This window comes from Mauremys mutica, chromosome 2 (assembly GCF_020497125.1).
Source record: "Mauremys mutica isolate MM-2020 ecotype Southern chromosome 2, ASM2049712v1, whole genome shotgun sequence".
Taxonomy (NCBI): domain Eukaryota; kingdom Metazoa; phylum Chordata; order Testudines; family Geoemydidae; genus Mauremys; species Mauremys mutica.
Window position 1 is genome coordinate 39,381,908 of NC_059073.1, and position 27,164 is coordinate 39,409,071.

The 27,164-nt window shown below is 42.9% G+C and overlaps 1 protein-coding gene across 3 annotated transcripts in view; it reads left to right on the forward strand.

Annotated features, from left to right (window-relative positions):
* Positions 1 to 27,164, forward strand: part of UBR5 (ubiquitin protein ligase E3 component n-recognin 5) — a 147,711-nt gene that overhangs the window by 94,553 nt on the left and 25,994 nt on the right. For all 3 annotated transcript variants that reach the window (XM_045006898.1, XM_045006897.1, XM_045006899.1), the window contains 16 exons: positions 556 to 704; positions 1,658 to 1,749; positions 2,659 to 2,805; positions 2,912 to 3,030; positions 3,123 to 3,249; positions 3,350 to 3,479; positions 3,789 to 3,949; positions 5,386 to 5,625; positions 6,915 to 7,038; positions 8,132 to 8,243; positions 16,080 to 16,211; positions 17,152 to 17,409; positions 18,058 to 18,326; positions 20,631 to 20,842; positions 21,330 to 21,560; positions 25,856 to 25,929. In XM_045006898.1, coding sequence (XP_044862833.1) covers positions 556 to 704; positions 1,658 to 1,749; positions 2,659 to 2,805; positions 2,912 to 3,030; positions 3,123 to 3,249; positions 3,350 to 3,479; positions 3,789 to 3,949; positions 5,386 to 5,625; positions 6,915 to 7,038; positions 8,132 to 8,243; positions 16,080 to 16,211; positions 17,152 to 17,409; positions 18,058 to 18,326; positions 20,631 to 20,842; positions 21,330 to 21,560; positions 25,856 to 25,929 — 2,577 coding nt within the window. The remainder of the gene's footprint in view (positions 1 to 555; positions 705 to 1,657; positions 1,750 to 2,658; positions 2,806 to 2,911; positions 3,031 to 3,122; positions 3,250 to 3,349; positions 3,480 to 3,788; positions 3,950 to 5,385; positions 5,626 to 6,914; positions 7,039 to 8,131; positions 8,244 to 16,079; positions 16,212 to 17,151; positions 17,410 to 18,057; positions 18,327 to 20,630; positions 20,843 to 21,329; positions 21,561 to 25,855; positions 25,930 to 27,164) is intronic.

Genomic DNA, 27,164 nt, shown 5'->3' on the forward strand with positions numbered 1-27,164 from the left:
TTTATGTAAAATTGCATATGTTTGAGTAAATTCTGGTATCCAGAATTTACTCCCTCCCAATATATGGTGCCTGTGTCATGGATAATTTGCTATTTGAGAACATGTACTAATATGTGTATTAATAGTAGCAATAGAATTTTGTTAATATCACTACTTTGCTCTATACCAGGCCTTTCATTCAAGGATCTGTTGCTTTACAAACACTAATGAATTAAGATAGTATTTTCAAAATGCTAAATGATTAAACGTCACAGTACTCCTGTAATATAAATGGATCACTTGATCCACTACTAAAGTTTATTCTTTCTTGTTTGGAATACAATATCTGATGTAACTGTACACATATTTAGGTCCTATTCCTGAAAAGACTTAGGCACCTGTTTAACTTCCTATCGTAGTTATCTGCAGGTGTTCTTTGCAGGGAAGACCTATAGTGTGTTGGGGAAGAAGTCTTCTAAATATTATTGAGAGCATTTTATCATTTATAACTCTTTTAAAATTGATTTTTACCATGAAAAACTTGGCTTTAAAACACTTATACTTGAATTTTTCTAGCTGAGGCAACTTCTAGTGAAAAGGAGGAAGATGTGTTCATGGGAATGGTTTGCCCATCTGGCACAAACCCAGATGATTCTCCTTTATATGTTCTATGTTGTAATGATACATGCAGCTTTACATGGACTGGAGCAGAGCACATTAATCAGGTAAGTTAAACACTTTTTTAATAAGTTTAAATGGGAATGTTTCAATTATGCATTGTCTGTACTTAGTGTTAATGTTAATGAACACCACTGGCCCTATTCTTGTATATATGAACTTAATCTATTAATTCATTTTAACAGTTTGGAGTTGTGCTATAGTAGTCTTCATCTATTTCTGATCTTCATTGACATTCTGGTTTATAGTCAGGGGGTTTATAGTCTGGCGGGGGGTGAGATGCGGGAGGGGGTGTGGGTGCGGGAGGGGCCTCAGGGCAGTAGGTTGGGGCGCAGGAGCGGGTTCTGGGTGCCGGATCTGGGGAGTGCTCACCTTGGGTGGCTCCCTGCAAGCAGTGACCTGTCTCGGCTGCTCCTAGGCAGAGGTGCGGCAGGCAGCTCTGCGTGCTGCCCCTGCCCCTAGTGCTAGCTCCGCAGCTCCCATTGGCTGGGAACCATGGCCAATGGGAGCTGTGGGGGTGGAGCCTGTGGGCGGAGGCAGCGCACGGAGCCGCCTGCCTGCCTTTGCCTAGGAGCAGCCGGGACAGGTCGCCGCTTGCTGGGAGCCACCGAAGGTGAGTGCCTCTCACCATGCCCCGCACGGATCCGGCACCCAGTACCTCCTCCCAGGCCCCAGCCCATTTCCCCGAGCCCCGTCCTGCACCCAAACTCCCTCACTCTTAGTTAACTGTCATTTTTCACTTACTGGCACGCCCCCATTCCTCCAACATGCCAGATAAAACATCTTTTACTGTATTTAAGTATACTGTAATATACTTAATCCTGTATCATTGTAGAAAATGGAGGTGGACCAGATGAATTTTTGAAATCTTACAGCCCTAAATTTTTGATATTGTATTGAATTATTATAATATGTGAATATTGATACTACATATCCGTTGTGAGGGGAAAATTATGCATATAACTTCATGTTTATAAAATGGTGGGTTTTTTCATTTTAGGATATTTTTGAATGCCGAACATGTGGCTTACTGGAATCTCTTTGTTGTTGCACAGAATGTGCACGGGTTTGTCACAAAGGTCATGATTGCAAGTAAGTACACACTGAGTTCACTATCTTACAGTCAAACTGATGTCTTAATTGGTTCCATTCACTAACTGCTTTCACTTCTGATTAGTTGTTGCTTCATATTCATTAGTTTATGGTACAAAATACTTGCAAATTAATAAACGATTAAAATTTAACTTAATATGAACCAGTCTCTATCCATAATTTTTTTTATATCCATAAATGTTGTTAGTCTTTCTGCTATTTGACTGGAGGCAGTGGTATACAGAGTAAATGGTTAGCATATTCAACCACAACCTCAAAAGTTTGCTTATATAGGAATAAAATGTGAACCAAAGCTATGAAGCATCAAAACAAATTTAATGTATGTTCCCCCTAAAAACTAGCCCTGAGCAAGGGATAAATGAGCTAGAAACCAAATATACATCCAAAATATTTGATTGCTACAAATTTGAAGCTACAGTCTAGGTAACTTGATTAAACAGCTTAAGCTCAGCTGCATTAATATCAAACATCTATAAACTAACAAGTTAACAGCTTATACCTACAAAGATGTGCTTGTAATTTTTTAAGAATCTTTGGTTTTTCTTCAGTAGGAAAAAAGGATTTCCGTTAAACTTTTTGATGCTTTGGAGACCCCTTTTACTTTATTTAAAAAAAAACAACAACCTATCTGAAATGTGAAAAGCTGTATAGTGAAAATGTCACGCTAAATCAATAGTAGAATAGAACACCAATAAACTGAAGTTGAGTTATTTAGGAATTGTAATTTTTTTCTCTTAAATGATTGTTTTGTTTGTTTACTACTGTTTTAAAAAGTTTGTAGTAGAAAATGAAATTAATTTTAAAAAAATAAATTCAAAAGTCCCTTTCAGTAAATATTTTAAAAATGAATTTCTGAACAGTGATGTTAAAGATTTTTATTTGTTTCAGGCTCAAGCGAACATCCCCAACAGCCTACTGTGATTGCTGGGAAAAATGCAAGTGTAAAACATTAATTGCAGGACAGAAGTCTGCTCGTCTTGATCTTCTTTACAGACTGCTTACCACTACAAATCTGGTCACAATGCCAAATAGCAGGTAAGTTTGTATTTGTAGTGACTTGGGGTGGGGAATGTGGAAGGAATAATATATGTGACAGGCTTGTTTTTAAATATTTTTCTTACTAATGTATTCTGCATTACAGGGGGGAACATCTTCTATTATTCTTAGTACAGACAGTTGCCAGGCAAACTGTAGAACACTGCCAGTACAGGCCACCTAGAATTAGGGAAGATCGTAATCGTAAAACTGCAAATCCTGAAGGTAAGCCTTTTTTTCAATGAAAAGACGACAATGTAGGTCTCTGCATTTCACTACCTTTCTCACATGCCACTCTGGCCTTGTTTTCTCTTTAGATTCTGATATGCCTGATCACGATTTAGAACCTCCACGATTTGCTCAGCTTGCTTTGGAACGTGTTTTACAAGACTGGAATGCGCTGAAATCTATGATCATGTTTGGCTCCCAGGAGAATAAAGACCCGTGTGTATTTGCAAATATTATTTAAATTTTTTTTAAACTGTTGTTTTTGAGATCTGTCAACTTATATAAATTTTTTTCATTTTGCTTTGTTTTTTCCAAGTCTTAGTGCAAGCAGTAGGATAGGTCATCTTTTGCCTGAAGAACAAGTTTACCTTAATCAGCAAAGTGGTACAATTCGGTTGGACTGTTTTACACATTGCCTTATTGTCAAGTGCACAGCAGACATTTTGGTAAGCGCTCTTAGCCATGTTTTAAATTAATTTTGTACATCATGTAATATCCAGGAGATATTGATAAGTTTGAGTTGGATTTTAATTCAGTTTTAAATACAAGGCACGGGATTCTCCACCCAATTCTGCTCTTACGTGATCTAGTAAATGTGCCTTTTTTTTTTTTTTTTTACATTAAGGAACTAGCACATTTTTTAGATACCAGTTTTCTGTGAATCTTTAATTTAGACACTTGAAACAAAATGCATTAAGCATTTCTAGTGTGATTTCTTACCACATAAATAATACATTATAATGTTGTTTCCATAGCTTTTAGATACTTTGCTGGGTACTCTTGTAAAGGAGCTACAAAATAAATACACTCCAGGGCGCAGAGAAGAAGCTATTGCAGTTACAATGAGATTTCTGCGTTCTGTGGCAAGAGTTTTTGTTATTCTTAGTGTGGAAATGGCTTCATCCAAAAAGAAAAAGTAAGGGTTGTGTTTTACTTATTACATAAATGGATGTGTATGAACTGGTGTTGGTCATTTAATAAGGAAAACACTAAAATGGTTTTGTGGGGATAGGTGATGCATAAGGCTTCTGAAACTAACCTTTTACCTCTGGAGATCTGGATTCAAATGATACTTAAGTTCCATATAAAAAGGAATGGTTTGACTCTTATTTTAGTCTCTCTTTTCCCATAGCATACTTGAAGAGAAGGTGGGTGAGGTAATATCTTTTATTGGACCAACTTCTCTTTCAAGCTTTCAAGTTACACAGACCTGAACAAGAGCTCTGTGTAGCTCGAAAGTTTGTCTTTCACCCATAGAAGCTGGTCCAGTAAAAGATATTACCTCTCCCACCTTGTCTCTCTAATATCCTGGGACCAACACAGCTACTACAACATACATAACATAGTCACACAGTTCAGCACAATTGGCAGTTTCTTGTAGTGTCTCCAGACTTATAATGTCAGGTGTCACAGGTCAAAAATGAGGTGTGTTGGTGGAACTGCGAAGTTTACATCACGCATGGCCCTACACACACAGTGCTGCATTGGACCTCAGCTTTTATAAATTGCGTGCTGAACTTACTTTAGTTAAGATATAAAAGGAACCTTAAATTTTAATGTTGAATGGGTTCTGTTTTTTATACAAAATGTACTGCCTTGACCAACTTTGTTCTGTCAACAGTTCACTTGTATGTGCTGCCTCATTTTTGAGGCATTAACAAGAAGTAGTCGAACTAGAACTAGTTGAGAATTTCTCAATAAATGCCGATAAAAGCTAAAGCAAACTTTTTGTTGGTGGAGGGAGGGAGGCTGGCAGGCTCACCCACCCCAGAATATTCAGAGATTGGGTGATCATCTGGGACATGGGAGACTTAGGTTCAAGTTACCTGCTCCAATGGAAATGTCTACAAAGCAGAACTATTCCAACAGAAAAGACTGAGACCCCACACCTCAGAATAGCTATTGGCTGATGGTTAGGACACTGACTTGGGATGTCGGAGACTGGCAGAGCAGGGGTTTGAACCTGGGCATCTTTCATCCCATGTTAATGCCTTAATCCCCATGTTGTTGGCTGTTCTGGGAGAGGTGTGAGAGTGTCTGTTGTTTTTTGTTTGTTTGTTTGTCCTGCTGCAGAACAGGAATAGTTTGGAAATCTCTGAAAACTTTGCAGGATGGTTCCCCCAGTAGCTCTAATTCTAACCCTCTTTTGACCAACATCATCATAAATTATTGCAGTTTCTGTATCTTCGCTTGTCATGTAACTGAGTGTTTTGTTTTTTGTTTTGAGAATGCATTACACATATATTGTCTCGTATTCTGTCATTGGTTAATAATTTTTACCCATATATATCTTATAAACACTTTTCAAAAGACGACTTATTTGATTCTTCTTTCCACAATTTTTTTTTCTAGCAACTTTATTCCACAACCAATTGGAAAATGTAAACGTGTATTCCAAGCATTGTTACCCTATGCTGTGGAGGAGTTGTGTAATGTAGCGGAATCCCTAATTATTCCAGTCAGGATGGGTATTGCGCGTCCTACTGCACCATTTACTCTTGCTAGCACTAGTATAGATGCCATGCAAGGCAGTGAAGAACTATTCTCTGTGGAGCCTCTACCACCAAGACCATCATCTGATCAGTCTAGCAGGTAAAGTTAACTAATTATTCTATTCATCTCGTTGTGTGCTTGCTAAAATATGGTTTTGGAATGTCCTTTAAAGAATAATTTTATATATTTAGTAGCAGAATGTAAATGCTCCATATTACAAATAAAATGTTGCCAGAATACTTGGCCAGGAGTGTATAAATCACAAAAAATTGTGTGGCAGCATCCACCAGAACATAATAAAAGAATAACAGGTCTGTGTGCTTTGCATCTGGACCTGTCAGTGTGTGAATACAGGATGCTTTTTACAATGCGTGGGAGGCAGGAACATAATCAGTTGTTCTGAGGGTAATCTGGTGTTGTTTGGCTGAGTCTAGAGCAGTGGTTCTTAACCTTTACTGCCACCTGTACCTCTTTGGTTCTCAAAATACCTTCTCGCACCCCTTATCAAAAATCGTTGAAGTAGGTTAGTTCTTTAAACCTAGATATATCATAACTATAGAATAAGAGAGAGAATTCTTTTGTATAATGTTAATAAATACATAGGTTTGATGAAACAAGGTAGTTGTATTTATGTGCCTGTGCTTAAAATGTGTTTTCGATGATTTACCTTCTAAAAAAATCTGGCATGTCTCTCACCCCCCAGAAAGGGCATCTCGTGCCCCCAGGGGGTGCACGCACCCCAGGTTAAGAACCACTGGTCTAGAGAAATGCAACTGCTGCTGGAGACCCTCAGTGAGCATGAGAGCAAATCTCTGACCATATTGGAAACAGAGAGATGAAGACAGTCTGATTCCAGCCCTAGTGCAGTAAGGGGTAATGATATTGAAGCTCAATCACAGAGAGAGACACACTGGATTAAGTAACTTTAGCCAGAAGATAAGTAGAAAAAATGCTAGTGTTCAGCAGTACTGGAGAAGTGCTAATGGCTGGGTAAAAGCAGCAATTTGCCAGTTCCCATAGTACTTTCCTTTCTTCACTGACTAGTCCTTCCCCTCACATGCATGAACACACTAATTAATTCCTGCTGTTTGGGTGTGTTTGTGGAAAGGTGAACATGTGCTGAGTAAGTGACAATCTCACTCCATTTTAGTCTAATTTGAAAGGTTTTTCCTCATTTGGAAAAAAAGGAAAGGAAAAAGCTGGTCCTTCTAATTTGATAGTAAATCTAAGGAAGTTTCTTTGTTCTTCCATCCTCACACTTCCACTAGATTTATAGATTAGCTCTGTTGTTGTGAGAAGGGAAGTGAATGACTACTACTTTGTTAAAAATATTTATACTGTAATTTTTTCTGTTGCAGCAGTTTACTTACGTTTCTATTTTATTGTAGTTCCAGTCAGTCTCAGTCCTCCTACATTATAAGGAATCCTCAGCAGAGACGGATCAGCCAGTCACAGCCAGTTCGTGGCAGAGATGAAGAGCAAGATGATATTGTATCAGCAGATGTGGAAGAGGTTATTTTCTTAATTTTTCTCAATTTGATACATAATGTGCATTTTGCTGTTTAAATATCAGTGAATAATAATCAGTGGCACTCACCTCTGAGCTAGGAAGCCATGAATTCAGTACTTAAGCATATACATGGTATTGAGACTGCAGTGGCCTCCAGGAATGCTGCAAGTAAGGTCTGCTATACAGGTCTGTCTCATCTTACGCGGGGGTTCCGTTCCGTGGTTAGCGCGTAAAGCGAAAACCGCGTATAGTCAAAATTACATTGAGTTGAATGGCGGGTGGAATCGCCCGCACTACAGAAACAGTATTTATTTAAATTGTTATTTTTCTCTGTTTTTGCCAACCGCGTAAAGCTGAAATCGCACATGTGGATGCACGTAAGATGCAACAGACCTGTACACAGGAAAGAAGTGTGGTGAAGGTCTGCGTTACAAGACAGTAGTGCCTGACATGATTACAACATGGTTCAGTCTTGCTTCAGAAATAGCATTGGACTGAATGGTGTTGTAGACATGTTCTTAAAAGTTTGAATTTTGCAAAACTAGAACATGATTCAGAACACTGTTAAAGTAACACGCAGTCCTTTACACGCTGCATGTTACAAGTGTGTTGGGTGATATTTGGTTATAAAAATCCGTTAACATATGGTAGATTTCAGAGCATAGGTCCACCAAGAGATGTTTTCCTTTGGATAAGATCTTTTGTAGTTTTCTAGGTGGATGATATTTAAAAAAAAAAAAAATCAGAAAGAATGTTAATCCTGGTGTTCGTGGCCAACATTTCCCTTTCAGTATTAGGTTCTGATGTCCAAGGCAACTTTTTGGGTGCCTTGTCTGTTCCATAACACTTCATTTGTGAACTGTCAAATGAGCTGCCACACAAACTAGTGCAAATAAATGCCTTCCTCCTCCTCTTCCTCCTCACCTCTACCAGAATTGTATGCTCAGTTTATATTGGTATTGCTGCAGGAAACAGAATTGTCACTTTACACTATGATTCCCAGAACAAAATTCTGGAAAAAGCAGACAGCTTGTACTTGAACAGAACTAAGATAAATATACATGTTACAGCATAAAAATAAAAAGCATTTTCCAGGTTGAAGTGGTTGAGGGAGTCGCTGGAGAGGAAGACCACCATGATGAACAAGAAGAACATGGAGAAGAAAATGCTGAAGCAGAAGGACAACATGATGAGCATGATGAAGATGGTATACACTTTTCATTCATATACTGTTACTTTATTAACAATTTTATTCTATAATGCAAAAGGAGCATCTCTCCTTCCTCTTCCTCCCTCCCTCCCTCACCCCTTTAAAAGACAAGATTCTGGACAAACAGTTACAGGTCTTCGAGTGATTGCTCATGTGTATTCCACAGTAGGTGTGCGTGCTCGCCATGTGCACCGGTGTTGGAAGTTTTTCCCTTAGCAGTACCCGTACTGGGGGAGCACCGCTGCAACCCCTGGAGTGGCACCTCTATATCATGCTATAACGGGAGCCGTGCGCTCCCCCCACCCTCAGTTCCTTCTTGCTGCCGGTGAAGGTAGTTAGAACGTAGTGCTCCAGCCTTGCTGCAGCTTCTCTAGTTGACCTTAGTGGTACAGTTACTTTCGTAGTTTTCAAGTAGTTAGAGTGGGCTCGGGGCATACCCCATGCCCCAGTCTTCAAGTTGTGCAACTCCTGTCGCCGTTCTATGCCTAGAAGTGATCTGCATGCTGAGTGTCTCTGCTGCTTGGGCGAAACTCATGTGAGTGAGCGCGCGCTGCAAGATCTGTAGATCATTCAAGCCACAGACTAAGAAGGAGAGGCACATCAGGCTTCGTGCTCGCCGGATGGAATCGGCGCTGGCCCCCTACCCCGGCGCGCCGAGCAGAATCGGCGCCTGGCACCACATCTTCGGCACATAGCAAAGTCCCCTCTACTAGCCACACTGCTCCCCTTCCAAGAAGCAAGGGAAGACTTCCGCACAGCAGCACGAGAAAAGGAGAGGGGTGAGGCTGGTCCTGAGCCAGGCAGCTCTCAATCCCCCCTGGGCCCTAGGCCTCCGACTCGTGTTGAGCGGAGCAGCCCGGCTCCGTCCGTGCATGCCTCCCCTGCAGGGAGGATGCTGTCGACGCCGGAGGCTGCACAGGCTGTGTGAGACACCTTGAGCTTACCGATACCCAGTGCACCGCCGGTAGCAGGCCCTTAGTCCTAAGGCAAGCCGCCACTGGGCGCTCATCAGACCTCCCCAGCACGGCGCAGCTCCTGCTCCGAGAACCGCTCCTTACCTCGTTCGATGCGGTCATCTTGTGGCTCACGCCAGCCCTCTACACCAGTCAAGTTGACTGGCTTGCCGCTCGAACAGGAATCTCAAGGCCCCTCCACACCGCACAGCAATGGGTGCAGGCACCGTGACAGGCGCCGCAGATGCTCTTCCTCACATCGCAGCTACCACAGACGGGTCCCAATGCTGTCGATGCTCCCACTCGAGTTCCCGCTCTTCCAGGCATCGCACTCAGGACTCCTCTCTCAATTCAATGGCACCAGAACATCGTATCTCCTGGTGCTGGGACGAATACTGGAGCAGCACTTCCGATGGTTACTGCTCCTCGGCATCGAGGTCCCGGTCACGCGGAAGGCACCGTCATAGGCACTGTCACTCTTGCCGCTCCTATGAGACCGTGTGCTCGACGATGACCTCAGCATTGGCCCCCAGCCACCCATCACCAGGTCGTGCGGCTCAGCTGGAACACATGGCACCACCGGGCCCCCAAATCGGTCAGTGGCAAGGGGCACTGTGGCCGCAGAAGCCCGCCCAGACAGGAACCCGCTCGGTGGCTGGAGCATCCCAGGCTCCTTCGGCCTCCCCTTCTCAGCAAAGGGACAAATCCACAGGTCCCAAGTCGGCAGCCCCACGCCCGGACTCCTACCTGGGAACTGACCCCCCGGTACCGCCCAAGATTCTCGGCTCCGCACTGGCCTCCTCTCCAGCACCGGATGATGCCATTACGGCACCGCCGCCTGTTCCACAGGAGGACTTCAAGGCACATCAAGACCTCCTTAAGAGGGTGGCGTCCAACCTCCAGCTCCAGGCTGAGGAGATGGAGGGCCCATCTGACTCCCTTTTCAATGTGCTGTTGTCGTCGGCACTGGGCCGTGTGGCCCTGTCCCTCCACCAGGGAGTAGCCACCATTTCCACTACCTTGTGGCAAACTCCTGTTTCTTTCGCCCCCATTTCCAAAAAGGCGGAGAGGAAGTACTTTGTGCTGGCTAAGAACCATGAGTACCTCTATTCCCACCCGGCACCTAACTCTCTGGTGGTGGAATCGGTAAACCACTGAGAACAACATGGCCAACCCGTGCCCACCCCCAAGGATAAAGACGCCAGGAGACTGGATACTTTTGGCAGGAAAGTTTATTCTTTGGCAAGCTTCCAGCTCAGGGTGGCCAATCATCAGGCCTTACTGAGCCGTTATGACTTTAACTTATGGGGGTCCCTACCAAAGTTTGAACCTCTCCTCACGGAGCGGGACAAAAAGGACTTCAAGGCTCTGGTAGAGGAAGGGGCGGCAGTGGCAAAAGCAACCCTCCAGGCGGTGTCGGATGCGGCCGATACAGCAGCCTGCTCGATGGCTTTCGCCATCTCCATGCTCAGGGCATCCTGGCTCCTCCTGTCCAGGCTGTCGGTGGAGGCCCAGTCCCTCATACAGGACCTGCCCTTTGACGAGAGAGCGTCGTTTGCGGACCAAATGGATGTCCATTTGCACGGGATGAAGGATTCCCGTACCTCTCTGCAAACCTTGGGCCTCTACGTCTCGCCGGCTAAGGACAAGCCCAGGCCGCAAACTTCGGCTCCACCTGCACGGAGCAGATACGAGCCCCTGTCCAAGAGGCGGAGAGACCAGCAGTGTCGGCCTCAGCGTCATTCCCGCTCTGCCCCGCAGCCCAGGCCCTCTAAGGGCAAGAGGCAGGGAAAGAGGTGTTTTTGACTATTTGCAGGGGGGCACCAGGCCTGTTGCCAGGGAAACCCCCCTGATTAATAAAGTTTGTGTTCTGCAGCCGATTGTCTGCCTTCTGAGTGGAGTGGTCCCGTATAACGTCGGACCAATGGGTCCTCAACACCATTTCCAAGGGCTACGTGTTGCAGTTCACTTCGCCCCCACCTTGCCACCCCCTCCCTGGTGAGCCCCAAGGACCTGGAGCATGCTCGCCTCCTAGGGCAGGAGGTAGCGCATCTGCTCCACTTGGGGACGGTGGAAAGAGTACCAGTAGACTGCCAGGGCAGAGGCTTCTACTCCTGGTACTTCCTGATCCCAAAGACAAAACGGGGGCTCAGGCCCATCCTGGACCTATGGGATCTCAACCGGTTTATGGTCCACTCCAAGTTCCACATGGTGTCCCCGGGGATTGGTATGCGGCCCTGGACATTCAGGACACATATTTCCACATCCATATATTCGAAGGGCACAGGTGCTTCCTCCGGTTCCTGGTGGGGCAGGATCACTGCCAGTTCACGGTCCTCCCTTTTGGCCTATCCACAGCACCCAGGGTTTTCACCAAGTGCATGGCGGTGGTAGCAGCCTACCTCCAGCGGAAAGGGGCGCAGATCTTCCCATATCCGGACAATTGGCTTCTCAAGGGCGTCTCTCAGTCCCAGATGCAGGCACATGTGGAGCTGCTCTTGTCCACATGCGGAGATCTCAGCCTAGTAGTGAACGAGAACAAATCTACATTAGTCCCAGTTCAGCGCAAAGAATTCATAGGGGCGATGCTGGACTCCTTAAGGGCCACAGCCTCTCTCCCTCCTGGCAGGTTCGAGACCCTCAAAGGCCTCATCGCCTCGGTCACGGCCTTCCCCGTGACGATGGCAAGAGCATGCCTTCAAATCCTCGGGCACATGGCAGCATGCACGTAAGTGGTCCACCATGCCAGGCTCAGAATGAAACCCCTCCAGCTCTGGCTAGCCTCTCAGTACTCCCAGGCCCGGGATGGGCTGGACAAGGTTATCACGGTACCGCCCCAGGTAGTTGCCTCCCTACAACTGTGGTCCCTTACGAGCAACATATACTACGAGGGGTCCCTTTCCGGGAAGCCTCCTCGTCATTAGACCTGGTGTCAGATGCCTCGGATCTGGGATGGGGAGCTCATATAGGGAACATTCAAAGCCAAGGGAGATGGTCAGCCTCAGATTTGTCCCTCCACATAAATGCCAGAGAGCTCAGGGCGATACGGTTGGTGTGCGTAGCTTTCAGCATGCACCTTCACGGTAAGGTGGTCAGAGTCCTTAAGGACAACACCGCTGCGATGTACTACATCAACAGGCAAGGCGGGATTTGTTCCTCGACCCTTTGCCTGGAAGCCCTGAGCCTATGGGAATTCTGTATAGCCCAAGATATCTCCCTGCAAGCATTCCACCTACCCGGCATCCACAATGTGCAAACCAATCGCCTCAGCAGGGTTTTCTCCCACCCAGTACGAGTGGTCGCTCCACTCGGAGGTCACCCACCAGCTCTTTCGAGAGTGGGGAGTTCCCCGGGTCGACCTCTTTGCAACTGACCAGAACCGGTGCGGTCTCCAGTTCTGCTCCAGGGAGGAGTGGGGAAGGGGGCGATCTCGGACGCCTTCCTTCTGCAGTGATCAAGCCAGCTTTTCTATGCCTTCCCATCCTTCCCCCTGATTGGCAAGGTCCTGCAAAAAGTAAAATGGACAGGACGCGGGTTATCTTCGTAGCCCCGGACTGGGCCCGACAACACTAGTACGGGATCCTCCTGCACCTCTTAGCGGCCCCCCCACGGAGGCTACCACTTTGTCTGGACCTCCTCTCCCAGGAAGGAAGCCGCCTCCTCCATCCCAACCTGGCTGCGCTCCACCTGACAGCGTGGTTGCTCAGTGGTTAGATGAGGAGGAGGGGAGGTGCTCAGAGGATGTCAGACGAGTCCTGCTGAAAGTAGAAAGCCGTCCACGCGACAGACATACCTGGCAAAGTGGTCCAGATTCTCTAGGTGGGCGGCGGAGCGGGGAACGTCCCCATCGTCAGCACTGCTCCAGATTATCCTTGATTACCTCCTGTCCCTTAGGACCCAAGGGCTAGCTCCCGCCTCTGTCAGGGTACATTTGGCGGCCATATCGGCCTTCCACCCGACAGTTCAGGGCCAATCGGTCTTTTCTCACACTATGACCTCCAACTTTCTAAGAGGCCTGGACTGTTCGTTGCCGTATGCTAGGTCCTCCGTTCCGCAATGGGACCTAAACCTAGTGTTATCCCGTCTCACGGGACCTCCCTTTGAACTTGTGGCCACATGTTCCTGGTCTCACCTGTCATGGAAGGTAGCATTCCTTGTAGCTATCATGTCAGTCCGACGTGTCTCGGAGCTCAGGGCCTTGACCTCGGAACCCCCATATACAGTCTTCCACAAGGATAAGGTCCAGCTTCGCCCACACCCTGCATTCCTCCCGAATTTGGTCTCCACCTTCCATATGGAACAGGACATTTTCCTCCTGGTGCTCTGTCCTAAACCCCATTCCTCATTCCTGGCCTTCTACCTGAACCGGACCAAGCTGTTCCGGAAATCCTCGCAGCTGTTCGTTGCATTGGCCGAGCATAGGAGGGGGCAATCAATTTCCACCCAGCGCCTTTCCCGCTGGATCACCTCGTGCATACACATGTACTATGACCTGGCAAGGGTTCCCCCACCACTGATCGTCAGGGCACACTCAACGAGAGCTCAGGCCTCGTCGGCTGCCTATATAGCCCACGTCCCGATCCAGGATATCTGTAGGGCTGCCACGTGGTCCTCTGTCCACACGTTTCCGTCGCATTATGCGATCGCCGGATTTGGTAGAGCGGTACTGCGTCCCGGAAACCGTTAAACTCCTACCCGCCTCCATCAGACATAGCTTAGAGTCACCTACTGTGGAATACACCTGAGCAATCACTCGAAGAAAGGAAGAACGCCAGTTACGGAACAGGTAACTGTCGAGGTGTGTTGCTCAGGTGTATTCCACATCCCACTCTCCTTCCCTTCTGTCGGAGTTGTCTGGTAAGAAGGAACCGAGGGTGGGGGTGAGCGTGCGGCTCCCCTTATAGCGCGATACAGAGGCGCCACTCTAGGGGTCGCAGCGGTGCTCCCCCAGTACGGGTACTGCTAAAGGAAAAACTTCCGACATCACTGCACATGGCGAGCACGCACACCTACTGTGGAATATACCTGAGCAACACATCTCGAAGAACGCCAGTTACGGAACAGGTAACCGTCCTTTAACAAGTCCCCTCCCAAAGAAAGAGATGCATGTTATTTTTATGTATGTCTAAAAGCATAATGTAGGTATGAATAGCAGCTGCTAATGCTCCGGCAATAATACACCATAAAGAAAGTAATAAATTAAAATTTAAATACATCAGAGCCAGGAAGCCTGTGAAAGAATAGATGAGTTTGCTGAACTACCAAGGAATAAAGGGAGCAATTAAGGAGGCTAAGGTATTGCAAAGAAGCTAACGGCTTCTTAGCACTGGTGTTCACCACAGAGAATTTTGAGGCAATACAGACTTCATAGCTTCGCTTTTCAGCTAATAAATCGGACACTAACAGATTGAGGTTTCAAAGTGATGGAACAAATTGACAGTTAAAGACTAACAAATGGCTCTAGGCCCTGATGATGATGATCATCCAAGAGTTCTGAAGGAACTTCAGAATGAAATGATTGAATTGCTAATAAAGGTACTCAGTTACACATTAAAATCAGTTGCTGTACTAGAGGATAGCAAGTGCTGTACTCCTTTTTTACAAGGATGCTGTGGAAGCTCATGGAAATTACAGAACAGTGAGACTTACTTCAATATTCGATAAACTGTTTGAAACACCCATTATAGAGAGTTATAGAACACTTGGATGAACAAGACGTGAAAGGGACTTTTGCAAAGGAAAGTAGTGCCTCTCCAATATACTACAATTCTTTTTAGCATGTCAGCAAAATAGTAGGAAAAAAGAACTGATGTATATAACTTATTTGAAATCTCGAAAAGCATTTGAACAAAGTCCTTCACAAGAGTTACAGGCTAGAAACTGGCATAGAGTAAAAAATGAGTAGAAATAGTATTAAATATGAGAAGATTAGGTAGGGTGCCCCAAGGATTCATAAAAGGACTGGTTTTTATTCAGTACAGTTATTAATGATGTAATAAGTGGAGTGAAAAGGGAGATGGCAAAAATTTTAGATGACAGTTATTTAGGTTAGTCAAGACTAGAGAAGACAGGACTACTGGGGAGACGTGACATAAAGCGAGGCAAATGTATTGCCAAATGCTTAGTGATACAGGTTGGAAAGAATAATTTGAATGCTAACATACATTTATATCAGATAGAAAAATCAGAGGGATATTAACCTTTTATATTTGAGGTCTTAAGACCACCACAAACTGTTAGGTTAGGAAAGATTTCTTCCTATGGCAAACTTTTCCATAATTGTCTATTATGGGAACTGTTGCGTTTTTGTCTGAATTGTCTGGTACCAGCCATTGTCAGAGACAGTATGCCAGCCTAGATGGACCAAAGGTCTGATGAAATATGGCATTTTCTATGTTCCTAAAGGTAGGATTGCCCTGGCTTTTCCTTTTGAATCATTTTATTTGCAGGTAATCCTGATTAACCAGATTTGGGTTTGTCCAAAACTGAAATGTGACTAGAAACTATCAAACTCTGATTTCCTGAAGGCTTCAGCTGCTTCCAAGATATTCAGATACTCAGTTTATATGTACATTTTATTTCTTGAAACAGAACATGATCCTGTAATTAAAGACTATATAATACATATACACAGGGAGCAGAATTAAGGCTGGAAGTGCCACTTTAAATGTAGAATCTTGTGCCTTGAGTTCTTAATAATGATTTCTTAATTCTCAAAACTTAGAAATAAAAGTGTAGAAGTGAGATGGCTTTAAGATTCTTAGTGCTCTGTTATAAGTGTGAGGTGTAGTAAATATACAGGACTACACAAATTCCTTCGATATTAAATTATTTTCCTGTAAGCATTAGATGTTAATATTGTATTTTTTCATTTTTACAGGCAGTGACATGGAGCTGGATCTACTAGCAGCAGCTGAAACAGAAAGTGACAGTGAGAGTAACCACAGCAATCAGGACAATGCTAGCGGGCGTAGAAGTGTTGTCACTGCTGCTACTGCGGGATCAGAAGCAGGTACACCATTTCATCCTCTTTTGCATCATTCTTCATTTAAACTTGGAAGCCAGGATTTAGGCATATGTGTTAAAGGAAAGTACCTAACTGATTAAATACAGGTTGGGAGAGACTTTACTTGTCAGCTTCTGGTACAAAATCTTTGAAGGCTCACATGCTGCCTAGTGCCAAAGACAGTAAAGGGCAGGGAACAGATGCAGGAGAAATGTGGGGAAATAATTAGTTCTGCCCCAAATTTGTAGGGGAAACCCTTAGCACTTAAATGAGACTTTTTCTCCTGTAATCTTCTCTCTAAAGCTTCTCCTCCCCTGTTTTTCTCACTTAATGTTTGCATTTGTCTACATTGAGACGGCAGTGTGCAGCCCTCTTAAGAGAAATGGGCTCTTGTAGTATGGCTTTCTGCCTATGTTCTGTTGCTGCGCAGCTGTTGTTAGCATCAGTGTGAAAATACCTGGGAGTGTTGTAAAGTCAGCTTAAAAAGTTTTAATGTTTCTTTTCCCTATGTAACTTAAAAATACTTAAGTAGTGTTCGAAAGCAACTGTTCTGCCTTCTTGTTTGGGAGCAGGATCCTTCTAAATCAGAGTTAAAGTCAAAACAGGTCAAACTTGTACACTGACTTTCTGCTCTATTACCTGTTAGTGAAAAGGACTGTGGTTTTAATTAAAATGTTCCTTAATCATTTAACTTTCTTTCAAAACATAAGTAAAACTAATTTGATTGCCTTTCCATAAAACTGTCACGGAAAATTAGCACTAGTATTTTAAGGACAATTTGTTAGAATGCATTTCTGGATGTTCTGTAAGCATGGTACTTGAATGAAAACTTATTCCTAAAAAACAACTATAATTGTAACAAAGACTTATTATATATGTACAATAGTCTGACTGTGTTCATCACTGCTTATAAGGGAATTACAATAAACACTGTTTTCCTACATAGGTGCTAGCAGTGTTCCAGCATTTTTTTCTGAGGATGATTCTCAGTCAAATGATTCCAGTGATTCAGACAGCAGCAGTAGCCAGAGTGATGACATAGAGCAGGAGACCTTCATGCTTGATGAGCCTCTAGAGCGAACCACAAATAGCTCTCATGCCAATGGTGCTGCCCAAGCTCCCCGTTCAATGCAGTGGGCTGTACGTAACACCCAGAATCAGAGAACAACTAGCACGGCTCCATCAAGTACATCTGCCCCAGCAGGCAAGTCTCAGCAAAGGGAATGCACGTACATCATTTATAAATGGTTTTGTTCTTTGTTTTTGCTGTTTAATAAGGCTTGTCTATGCTTCCTGCTAAATCGGCAGTGCTGCGATCTGTGCAGCGATGTCGATTTAGCAGGTCTGGTGAAAACAAGCTAAATCGATGGCGAAATGTAAGTTGGCGAGAGCGCATCTCCAGTCAACATAGCGCAGTGTAGAGACTGCTGTAAGTTGACCCTAAGTTATGTGGACTTCAGTTATGTAACTTACATAACTGCAGTAGCGTAACATAGGTCAATTTACAGCATTAGTGTAGACCAGCCCATAGGATTAAGTGTTAAGTATGTTTTTTACCACATACTGTATTATCTTTTTGCTTTAGCTTAAGAGAAACATGCGCGGTCTTAAAGTGCTTTGCCTGTTTAAGCTTTTGTTAAGAAATTAGTAGAATACAGTATTTATTCCTGCTCTAAGAAGATACTAGTATTAAGTTTTATTAGTTAGAGCTGCAAGGCCATACAGGTACATTATTCATGTTTAATCACTTAAAAGTTTAGTTTATTTGAATAACTTTTTCTGTTGTCAAATACAAGAATTAGTAAAGGGTATATAAAATCATTAATGGTGTCATACTTTCTCTTATCTTTAGCAAGTTCAGCAGGTTTGATTTATATTGATCCATCAAACTTACGTCGAAGCGGCACCATCAGCACAAGTGCTGCAGCAGCAGCTGCAGCTTTAGAAGCTAGCAATGCAAGCAGCTATTTAACATCTGCGAGCAGCTTAGCGAGGGCATACAGCATTGTGATCCGACAGATATCTGATTTGATGGGTTTGATTCCCAAATACAATCATCTGGTATACTCCCAGATCCCCGCTGCAGTGAAACTGACTTATCAGGATGCAGTAAACTTGCAGGTATGGTGCAACTAGAACATTCTAGACATCAGTGCTGGTTTCAGTGCTAACATTTAAAAAAAAAAATTCTTGTATTTGCATTCCAGTTAATTGCTGTAGAACTTTTAAATGTTTTTAACACGTTGGATTATTCATATTTCACACAGAAAGAGTAATCTAATCTCTCTGTAAAACCATTTAGAGTAAAATGTTTAGTTCTTAGAGTTGAAATTGTGCCCACAAACTTTGCATTATTGCTACTTGGCATTTTTATAGCTCCTTCTGTCCATGTTTGAATGCTTTGAAATAATGAGTTTTGCAAGCCATAATACAACTCTGGGCATAATTTGTGTACACCAGTGCAGTAGTTCCCTCCCCCTGCCCCCAAACAAAAACAAAATTCCTTGCAGTAAAATCATTCTTAACAAACTCACAGTCAACCTATGCAGGAACAAACCCACGATAAACATATGCAGAAACAGGGTTGTTGTTGGTTTTTTTTTTTTCCCCCACTACCCTCTTCAAGGAGAACATTCCAGGTTACCAACTCAAGAGTCAATAGCAGCATTGTGTTTCCAGTTCTTTTAGCCTCTGCGCCAGGGCCCCACTCTCCAGGCGAGTCTCCTGACTCTTGCCTCTGCCCCCAGGTCAGGTGTCCTGTAAGAGCTCCCCACAGTGTTCCATTCCCCAGGCCTCCCTGCATGTGAGTCCTCAGGGAACATCTCTTCAGGACCAACCCTGTATCCTCCCTCAGCCATCCACTTAAATCTTCACTCTGAGAGATCCGTTCAGTGTTCTATTCCTCCGATCTCCATGATGTCGCAGGTTTAATTTACGCCCTGGAGCGTGGCACATCAGTTTTTGGTGGTACTCATAGAAGAAATGCTATAAGGAAGAATTTGAAAGGGTAGAAAGATGACAGCTGGCATGTGAGGAGAAAGGGAGTTCAAAATCTGAGGCACCATGGAAGAAGACTTAAAGAATGGTTGGAAAATAGACATGGGACTTGCAGGAGGAAGGCTTGAGGAACATAGGCAAAGGGAGTAGAGAGCAGTAATTTGGAGATGAAGATGAGGAACTAGATACAAAAGGTGAGAGGAAGTCAGAGAGGAGTGACACTATATGAGGAGCTGGAGAGTAAGTTGATTTTTAGCTATGCTATCTTCTATAGGCCACAGTGCAGTGTGGTGGGATATGGGGACTACAGAGATGAGAGCTTCAGAAATTGAGGCAAAAAATGCTCATGGTGTGGAAAAGAGTTTTTGTAGTGGGACACGAGAGGAGAAAGCTGACTGTCTTAGTTGTGGAGGAGAAACAATGCTTAGGTTCTTTGGTGATTGGGGCCATTATAAATGGATCAGAAGAAAAGAGAGGGCCTTATAACAGCTTGGTTGGCTGTGGGGGAGCCCAGAGAGGAGTTGAATATTGCACTAATATGGTGATATTCAGTAGGATGGTGAAAGTGTTTACAGTGAACTGAGATGTTTTGGGAAGGTTACAGTTTTGACTGTTAAGTTTGAAATGGTGGTGGGCCATTCAAGTTATGTAGAAATGATGTAGTCAGGCAGTGTGTATATAGACCAGACTTGAGGAGTTTTTGAGTTGGGCTGTTATTTGGATACACAAATGGGGTCAAGGGGAGGGTCCTATTAGTATAACAGATACAAGAACATGTTTGAAGTCTGCAGGGAGGGAGGGAGCTTGAAGAAGAGGGGGCAGTGAGTAAGGAAATGAGACATTAGGTGGAGTGGGATCAAGGGAACAGATTGAGGAGTTAGAAAATGACAGCACAGAGCTGTAGGGTAGAGTCAAGGACTCAAGTGCACAGTGGTAAAGCGGAGTTGAAGATAAAGATTGTGGAGTCAACAGAAGAGAGGGAGATTGGAGGGGGAAGATGGTTCTTACAAAGCAACAGAAATATCAGAGTTTGGATGGAACTCTGAAAAATATGCATTTGTGAGAGATCAGTATCGAATGACATAAGGTGGGGATCTCCAAGATTGAGGTCAGAGTGTTTGGTGAAGATTACCCTGAGAGATTCCAAGGTGGGCTGAGTAAGGAGGTGTTGCACAGTGGAAGCTCCAGGCTTCTTTAGAGTAGTGATGTTTATGGGAAGAAGCTAACAGCAGAATGGATCTTTCTGGAGGCTTTCATAGCCTTCTCCAGGAGTGGGAGTCTTCGTGGAGAGAGATGGAAGATGATAGAGATTTAAGTATTTACAGTAAATCCGAGTGAATTAAAAATGTCGTGTCAATACTTCATACTTTAATTGCCTTCCTTTCTGTTTTTGCTTGTGATGCCGCTAACTCATTGTCTCATCTTCAGAACTATGTAGAGGAAAAGCTTATTCCCACTTGGAATTGGATGGTTAGCATCATGGACTCAACTGAAGCTCAACTGCGTTATGGTTCTGCACTAGCATCTGCTGGTGACCCTGGACATCCAAACCACCCCCTGCATGCTTCCCAGAACTCAACAAGAAGGGAGAGGATGACAGCACGTGAGGAGGCTAGTCTAAGAACACTTGAGGGTAGAAGGTGTGAAATTTCATTTCATGTTTCAATTGTATGCATTTGTTCATTTTGTACTTTAACCTCTTTTCTCACTGTGACATTTTGAGAACCTGGTCTTCAAGCATAGATGTGTAACTGTTTTTGTAATGTAACAGGAGGCTTCCTTAATTATTGCTACTGTCTTCAATATGAATATATATTTTGGTAAATGAGATGCTTTCCTTGCTGATGACTGGACTGATTTTTGTCATAACCGTAAAATTCATAACCTTTCTTAAATACAAGAGTCACAAATTTAATCATTTGGCTATTTATACATATTAAACTTAAGGTTTTGTGTTTTAATTATTGTACTTCATTTCCCAATACTGGTAGTATTGCAGTATCTTTGAATTACAGGTATTAGAAGATATATATTCATATACTTTACATAACTTACATGAGAATTTCTAAGGCACCTTACCACTGTACTATTTAAGCACCATTTATATATAATTTTTTTCCCTAACAGGCGTGCTACTTTGCTCAGTGCCCGTCAAGGAATGATGTCGGCACGTGGAGACTTTCTAAATTATGCCCTCTCTCTGATGCGTTCTCACAATGATGAGCACTCAGATGTTCTTCCTGTTCTGGATGTCTGCTCACTGAAGCACGTAGCATATGTTTTTCAGGCCCTTATTTATTGGATTAAAGCAATGAACCAACAGACAACATTGGACACTCCTCAGCTGGAACGGAAAAGGTAATTTAAGCCAACTCTAGCAAAAACAAATCCTTACTAGCGTGGCAGAAATCTAGTGTGCTGTGAACTTGAAAATTCAAAAGATTTGTTCTTTTGTGGTAGCAATACTTGGCAATCATCGTGCTCGCCTCTGCACCGTGTCCTAAGCTGGGCATGCTGTCTGTGGTAAAATGCATTTATGGTCACTGAAGCAAATGTACAAAACCTTGAAGCATCCTTAAATCACCCTTTTATAAAGTTGGCTTGAAAATTTACCAGCCCCCACACACAATCTACTCCACATCTTTCTCATGATGGTGGTGATGAAAAAATATTTTACTTTCAAAAATAATACCCTGGTCAAGTAGAACTTTTGCCAAGCTGCTTTAATGTTCTGCTAGCTTTAATTGTGCTAAGAGATACTGAATAGTCTACCTGAATAGCTACCTGAAGAATGATTTGTGGCATTAGATAGATCCATGTGACATTGACACAATTTGCATAGCAGTTAATTCCATTTGGTGTAAGCATCTATAGCTCCTCAGACATAAGGTACATCAGAGAAGCACCACGTAGTAAGTACAAGGTATCAATACAAAAATGTTTGCAGGAACTGGAGACAAAAACAACCAATATAAGCATATGGCTAATGGTTAGTAGTAGGAAATATCATTACATTAGAGATCTCTGCCTTCCAGGTGCCTATGTGGCTTTCTTTAATGGCTGTTCAGTCTCTCTGCTTGACAGAAGAGTTGTTAGAAATGTTGGCATTTGATAATAGTTAAATACTTTCCAAAGGGGTGTGTTCTCTATTGACCTCTCACTACTTGGGTCATGTGGCCTCCAGTGTGGAATAAAGTGTTGGCTTTTAAACCTAATAGGTTTTTTTTAGAAATCTCTCATTTGAAGGAACAATTCATCATCCTAGAGGGGAGTATAAATGACAGCCTTCACCCATCAATTTCCTTTCCCCTTTGAGTTTTGTGTCTCTGATGCTTCCTTATGGTTGCCAGATATATGGAGACTCAACATAAATCTCTGTCCTTGTGTATCATTTTGCTCTTAGTTTTCATTATTGCACTTTATCATTTTTAGCTTTTTCTGTTTACTTGCAAAGTTCATTAATTGTTGTTGGGATGTTCTTGTGACATGAATATTTTAGAGTTGTTTTGGCTGCTCTTGTTTTTATTGAATTTGAATTTGTTCAAGAGATACTCCAATTGCAACCTCAAAATAGCCATTATTGTTATGTTTTATGTTTGTTGCTAAATTGTCATGATAGATCAGCACAACACTTATTTTTAGGATTTTACCCAAGCTGATTTCCGACTTGGGAACTATGGTTCGAGCCTTTGGCAGCTGTTGATAAATGCCTACGTTTGACTTGTTGCAGAGTAACGGCCGTGTTAGTCTGTATCTGCAAAAAGAACAGGAGTACTTGTAGCACCTTAGAAACTAACATTTATTTGAGCATAAGCTTTCGTGGGCTAAAACCCATTTCATCGGATGCATAGAATGGAGCGCACACACACGCACGCACACGCGAAAAGGTCCGAGTTGCAGTGAACAAATACTCACCAGCAACCACAGAACAAAAACACTAACCCAGGAACCTATCCTTGCAACAAAACCCGATGCCAACTCTGTCCACATATCTATTCAAGTGACATCAGCCTAGGACCTAATCACATCAGCCATGCCATCAGGAGCTCGTTCACCTGCACATCTACCAATGTGATATATGCCATCATGTGCCGGCAATGCCCCTCTCCCATGTACATTGGCCAAACCGGACAGTCTCTACGCAAAAGAATAAATGGACACAAATCTGATATCAGGAATCATAACATTCAAAAACCAGTAGGAGGACACTTCAGCCTCTTTGGTCACTCAGTAACAGACTTAAAGGGGGCAATTTTGCAACAGAAAAGCTTCAAAAACAGACTCCGAGAAACTGCTGAACTTGAATTAATATGCAAACAAGATGCCATCAGTTTAGGCTTGAATAGAGACTGGGAATGGCTGAGCCATTACACACAGTCAATCTATTTCCCCATTACAAGTATCCTCACACCTTCTTGTCAAACTGTCTGAAATGGGCTATCTTGATCATCACTAAAAAAGTTTTTTCTCTTCATTAATTAGCCTCTTAGAGTTGGTAGGGCAACTCTCACCTTTTCATGTTTTCTGTATGTGTAGATATCTCCTTACTATATGTTCCATTCTGTGCATCCGATGAAGTGGGCTGTAGCCTGCAAAAGCTTATGCTCAAATAAATTTGTTAATCTCTAAGGTGCCACAAGTATTCCTGTTCTTTTTAAGTTTGACTTGCTGCCATAAATCCGGGTCTGCAACTCCATGTCATATGACCTCTTGCCTATGAATTGGAACATTCCCTTAAAATATGGAGCTTAGGTCTGCATTGATGCGATGCATTTTAGTTTTGAAGTATTCACACCATTCTTCATAGGTGTCTGTTTACCAATACACTGTAAAAACCTAGAACATGAGATTTTTCCATCATGTAAAAGTAAATACTACATTAGTATAGCGGAACTGTGTGATTGCTCGTCAAATTTGCTAATGATATATAGACCCTTTCACTTCTAGGTTACTGATTCAAATCCAGCCCTGGTCAGTTATTACCATCAGATGGCAGATCAGTAGCCTGTGTGAAATGAGTTTTTATTGATCTCTATCTAGTTTACAAAGGACAGTTCATACCATGTAAACCTCCATCAAAATGGGCACTAATTGAAACTTTTGGCGGTCTCTGCTTAGAGGCAAAGGACAGAATGAGTGCGGAGACTGAAGTATCTTGTCAGGCCTAGAGATAGTTGCTCTTAATTAAGGTTGAGGTACATCAGCAAGACATCTTGGGAAACATACTACAGTAGAACCTCAGAGTTACGAACACTAGAGTTACAAACTGATCAGTCAATCTCACACTTCATTTAGAACCAGAAGTACACAGGCAGGCATCAGCAGACTTAAAAAAAAAAAAAAGACTACTTAAAAGACTACTTAAAAAAAAAATCATAAAGGGAAAGCAGCATTTTCCTTCTGCATAGTAAAGTTTCAAAGATGCAGTAAGTCAATATTCAGGTGTAATTTTTTTGAAAGAACCATAATGTTTTATTCAGAGTTATGAACATTTCAGAATTATGAACAACCTCCATTTCTGAGGTTCTGCTGTACTGCTGTGCTCCTGCATCACCCTGTCCTGTGGGTAAATTACTTCAGTGTTCACTTCTTCCAAGTCTCTCATCCAGTACATTTATTGAGCTCTGAATTCTCCCTCAAATTTAAAAAAGAGGGTAGAAGCTATAACATTTCACACTTCCCCCATTTTAGCTCCACTTCTTTGGCATACTGCAGACAGAAATTTATTTGGAAAGTTATTGGTAGGATTACTATTAATTAACAAGAATAGGTTAACTCAGGGGTCGGCAACCTTTCAGCAGTGGTGTGCCGAGTCTTCATTTATTCACTCTAATTTAAGGTTTCATGTGCTAGTGATACATTTTAATGTTTTTAGAAGGTCTCTTTCTAGAAGTCTATAATATATAACTAAACTATTGTTTTATGTAAAGTTAAATAAGGTTTTTAAAATGTTTAGGAAACTTCATTTAAAATTAAATTAAAATGCAGAGCCCCCGGACCGGTGGCCAGGACCCAAGCATTGGGAGTGCCACTGAAAATCCGCACATGTGCCATAGGTTGCCTACCCCTGGGTTAACTATTTGTCACTGATTTGACATAGTTTTTAAGTTACATGCCAAAAGAGTACATTTTGAGTACATTTTTAACTGTGTCCTGTAGATGCAGTATTTTAGTACTAAAATGTCTCAGAGAGGATTTATAGATCTTAGCTTTCTCCAGTAGGTATCTGATCTGTCATAATTTTGACAGTGGTATCCACTGTACAACCCTTCTGTAACCTAACGCAAATGATAATTCCTTTTCTCTTTATACAAAGCAATTGAACCCCTTATATTTCTCTCCTCCCCCCCCCCATTGAATTTTTGAAACTACTGTTCAGTTTAGGTATTAATCAGAAGGAGTGCATCAGTGGAGGGTGGGGTGGGGGTGTGTCTAAGAGTAGTCAAGAAATGCCTTCAAACTTTGTGAGTCAACTCCCAGTATAACACAGTGGAGGCCAGTTAGGCTGACGTTAGGCGGGCACCATCTTCAGAGAACTACACGTATGGTAGGCTAACCACCCTTTAATTATTTTATCACTTTTATTGCATGATATTAGTGTTATATTTTCAAAATGATTTCTTGAAGAGGACTGACTGATTATTCTCTTACAGGACTCGGGAGCTCTTGGAACTGGGTCTTGACAACGAAGATTCAGAACATGAAAATGATGATGACACAAATCAAAGTTAGTATGAGAGAGAATTTCTGCCATATACCAAGATGGGACATCCTTTATGCTTTTTCCCCTTTGGCTTAATAGTAGAGCCCCGCAAATCTGTGGCTATCCGCTTTATATCCACGGATATCTGCATATGTAGATATCTGCAGACCATTTTTGCGGATTGGCTGCAGATACAAATTTTGTATCTGCGCAGGGCTCTACTTAATAAAGCTTTAACTACACTTTTTTTTTCTGGGTGGGAATTTTGCTACTCCAATATACCATGTAAAATGGTGGGATGGAACAAACAAATATTTGGAGTAAAGCTCTTCGTTTTTAGTAATAACCCACTTACAGGTATCACTTTACAAAATTTCATGTCCATCTTCTAGGTGTGTGTGTCTTCCTATTTGATGCCCCTCTCACAGTAGAGAGAGATGATTGCAGCTGAATTATTTCTATATTATTTTTACAGTGGTAACAAAAGTTTGAACTTGATCAGGACTCATGATTCCAAGTTGGTACAAATTGTTGCTAGCACAACTGGGAAAGTATCATTGTGCAAGAGCACAGAATCCATAAACTGAGTGATTGTTTTGGATTATTTTCCGAAGTGAATGAGTGTGGGGAGAGAAGGAAGGTGCAGGCTTGTTGTTCTGCACCCAATTTAAAATACCAGTGCTCAGATACTGTGTGGTGCCATTTAAATGCCAGTTAGATATTGCATGGTTCAACTGACAAGACTTCAGACTGGGGAGATAAGAGATCTGGAATGTATTTCCAGCCCTGCAGCTGACTTGTGACCGTAAGGGAAGTTGTTTCACTTTTCTCTGCCTGTTGTATTCAATTTGTAAAAAGATCAGGAAGTCTGATATGCTAGGCTTCTTCATGGTGATCCCAAACTGTGTGGGACTTGCTCTTCCACACTGTTCTTGGCTCAGGTAAGATCATTTATCTTTGCCCAGTCAAAACTGTTCTAATTCATCTAAACAGTGGCAGCACCAAATGGGCACAGTCAAAGGGAGAGGTGACCAAAGCAGCCCAGCAGGGTTAGGTTTAGGGTAACTGAAGGGAATGAAAGGAGTGACTGGTTGAGTAACCTCTGATGTGACAATGCTACTGCTCAGATTTCTGGAGCACCAAATGGCATTGTCAAGGGAAACAACGAAGAGGAGCAGCTCAAAGGCCTTAATAAAATTTAGGTTTACTGGCAGTATCCTGTAAAATTACTACAGATTTAGGGATAGAGACTGTGTTTT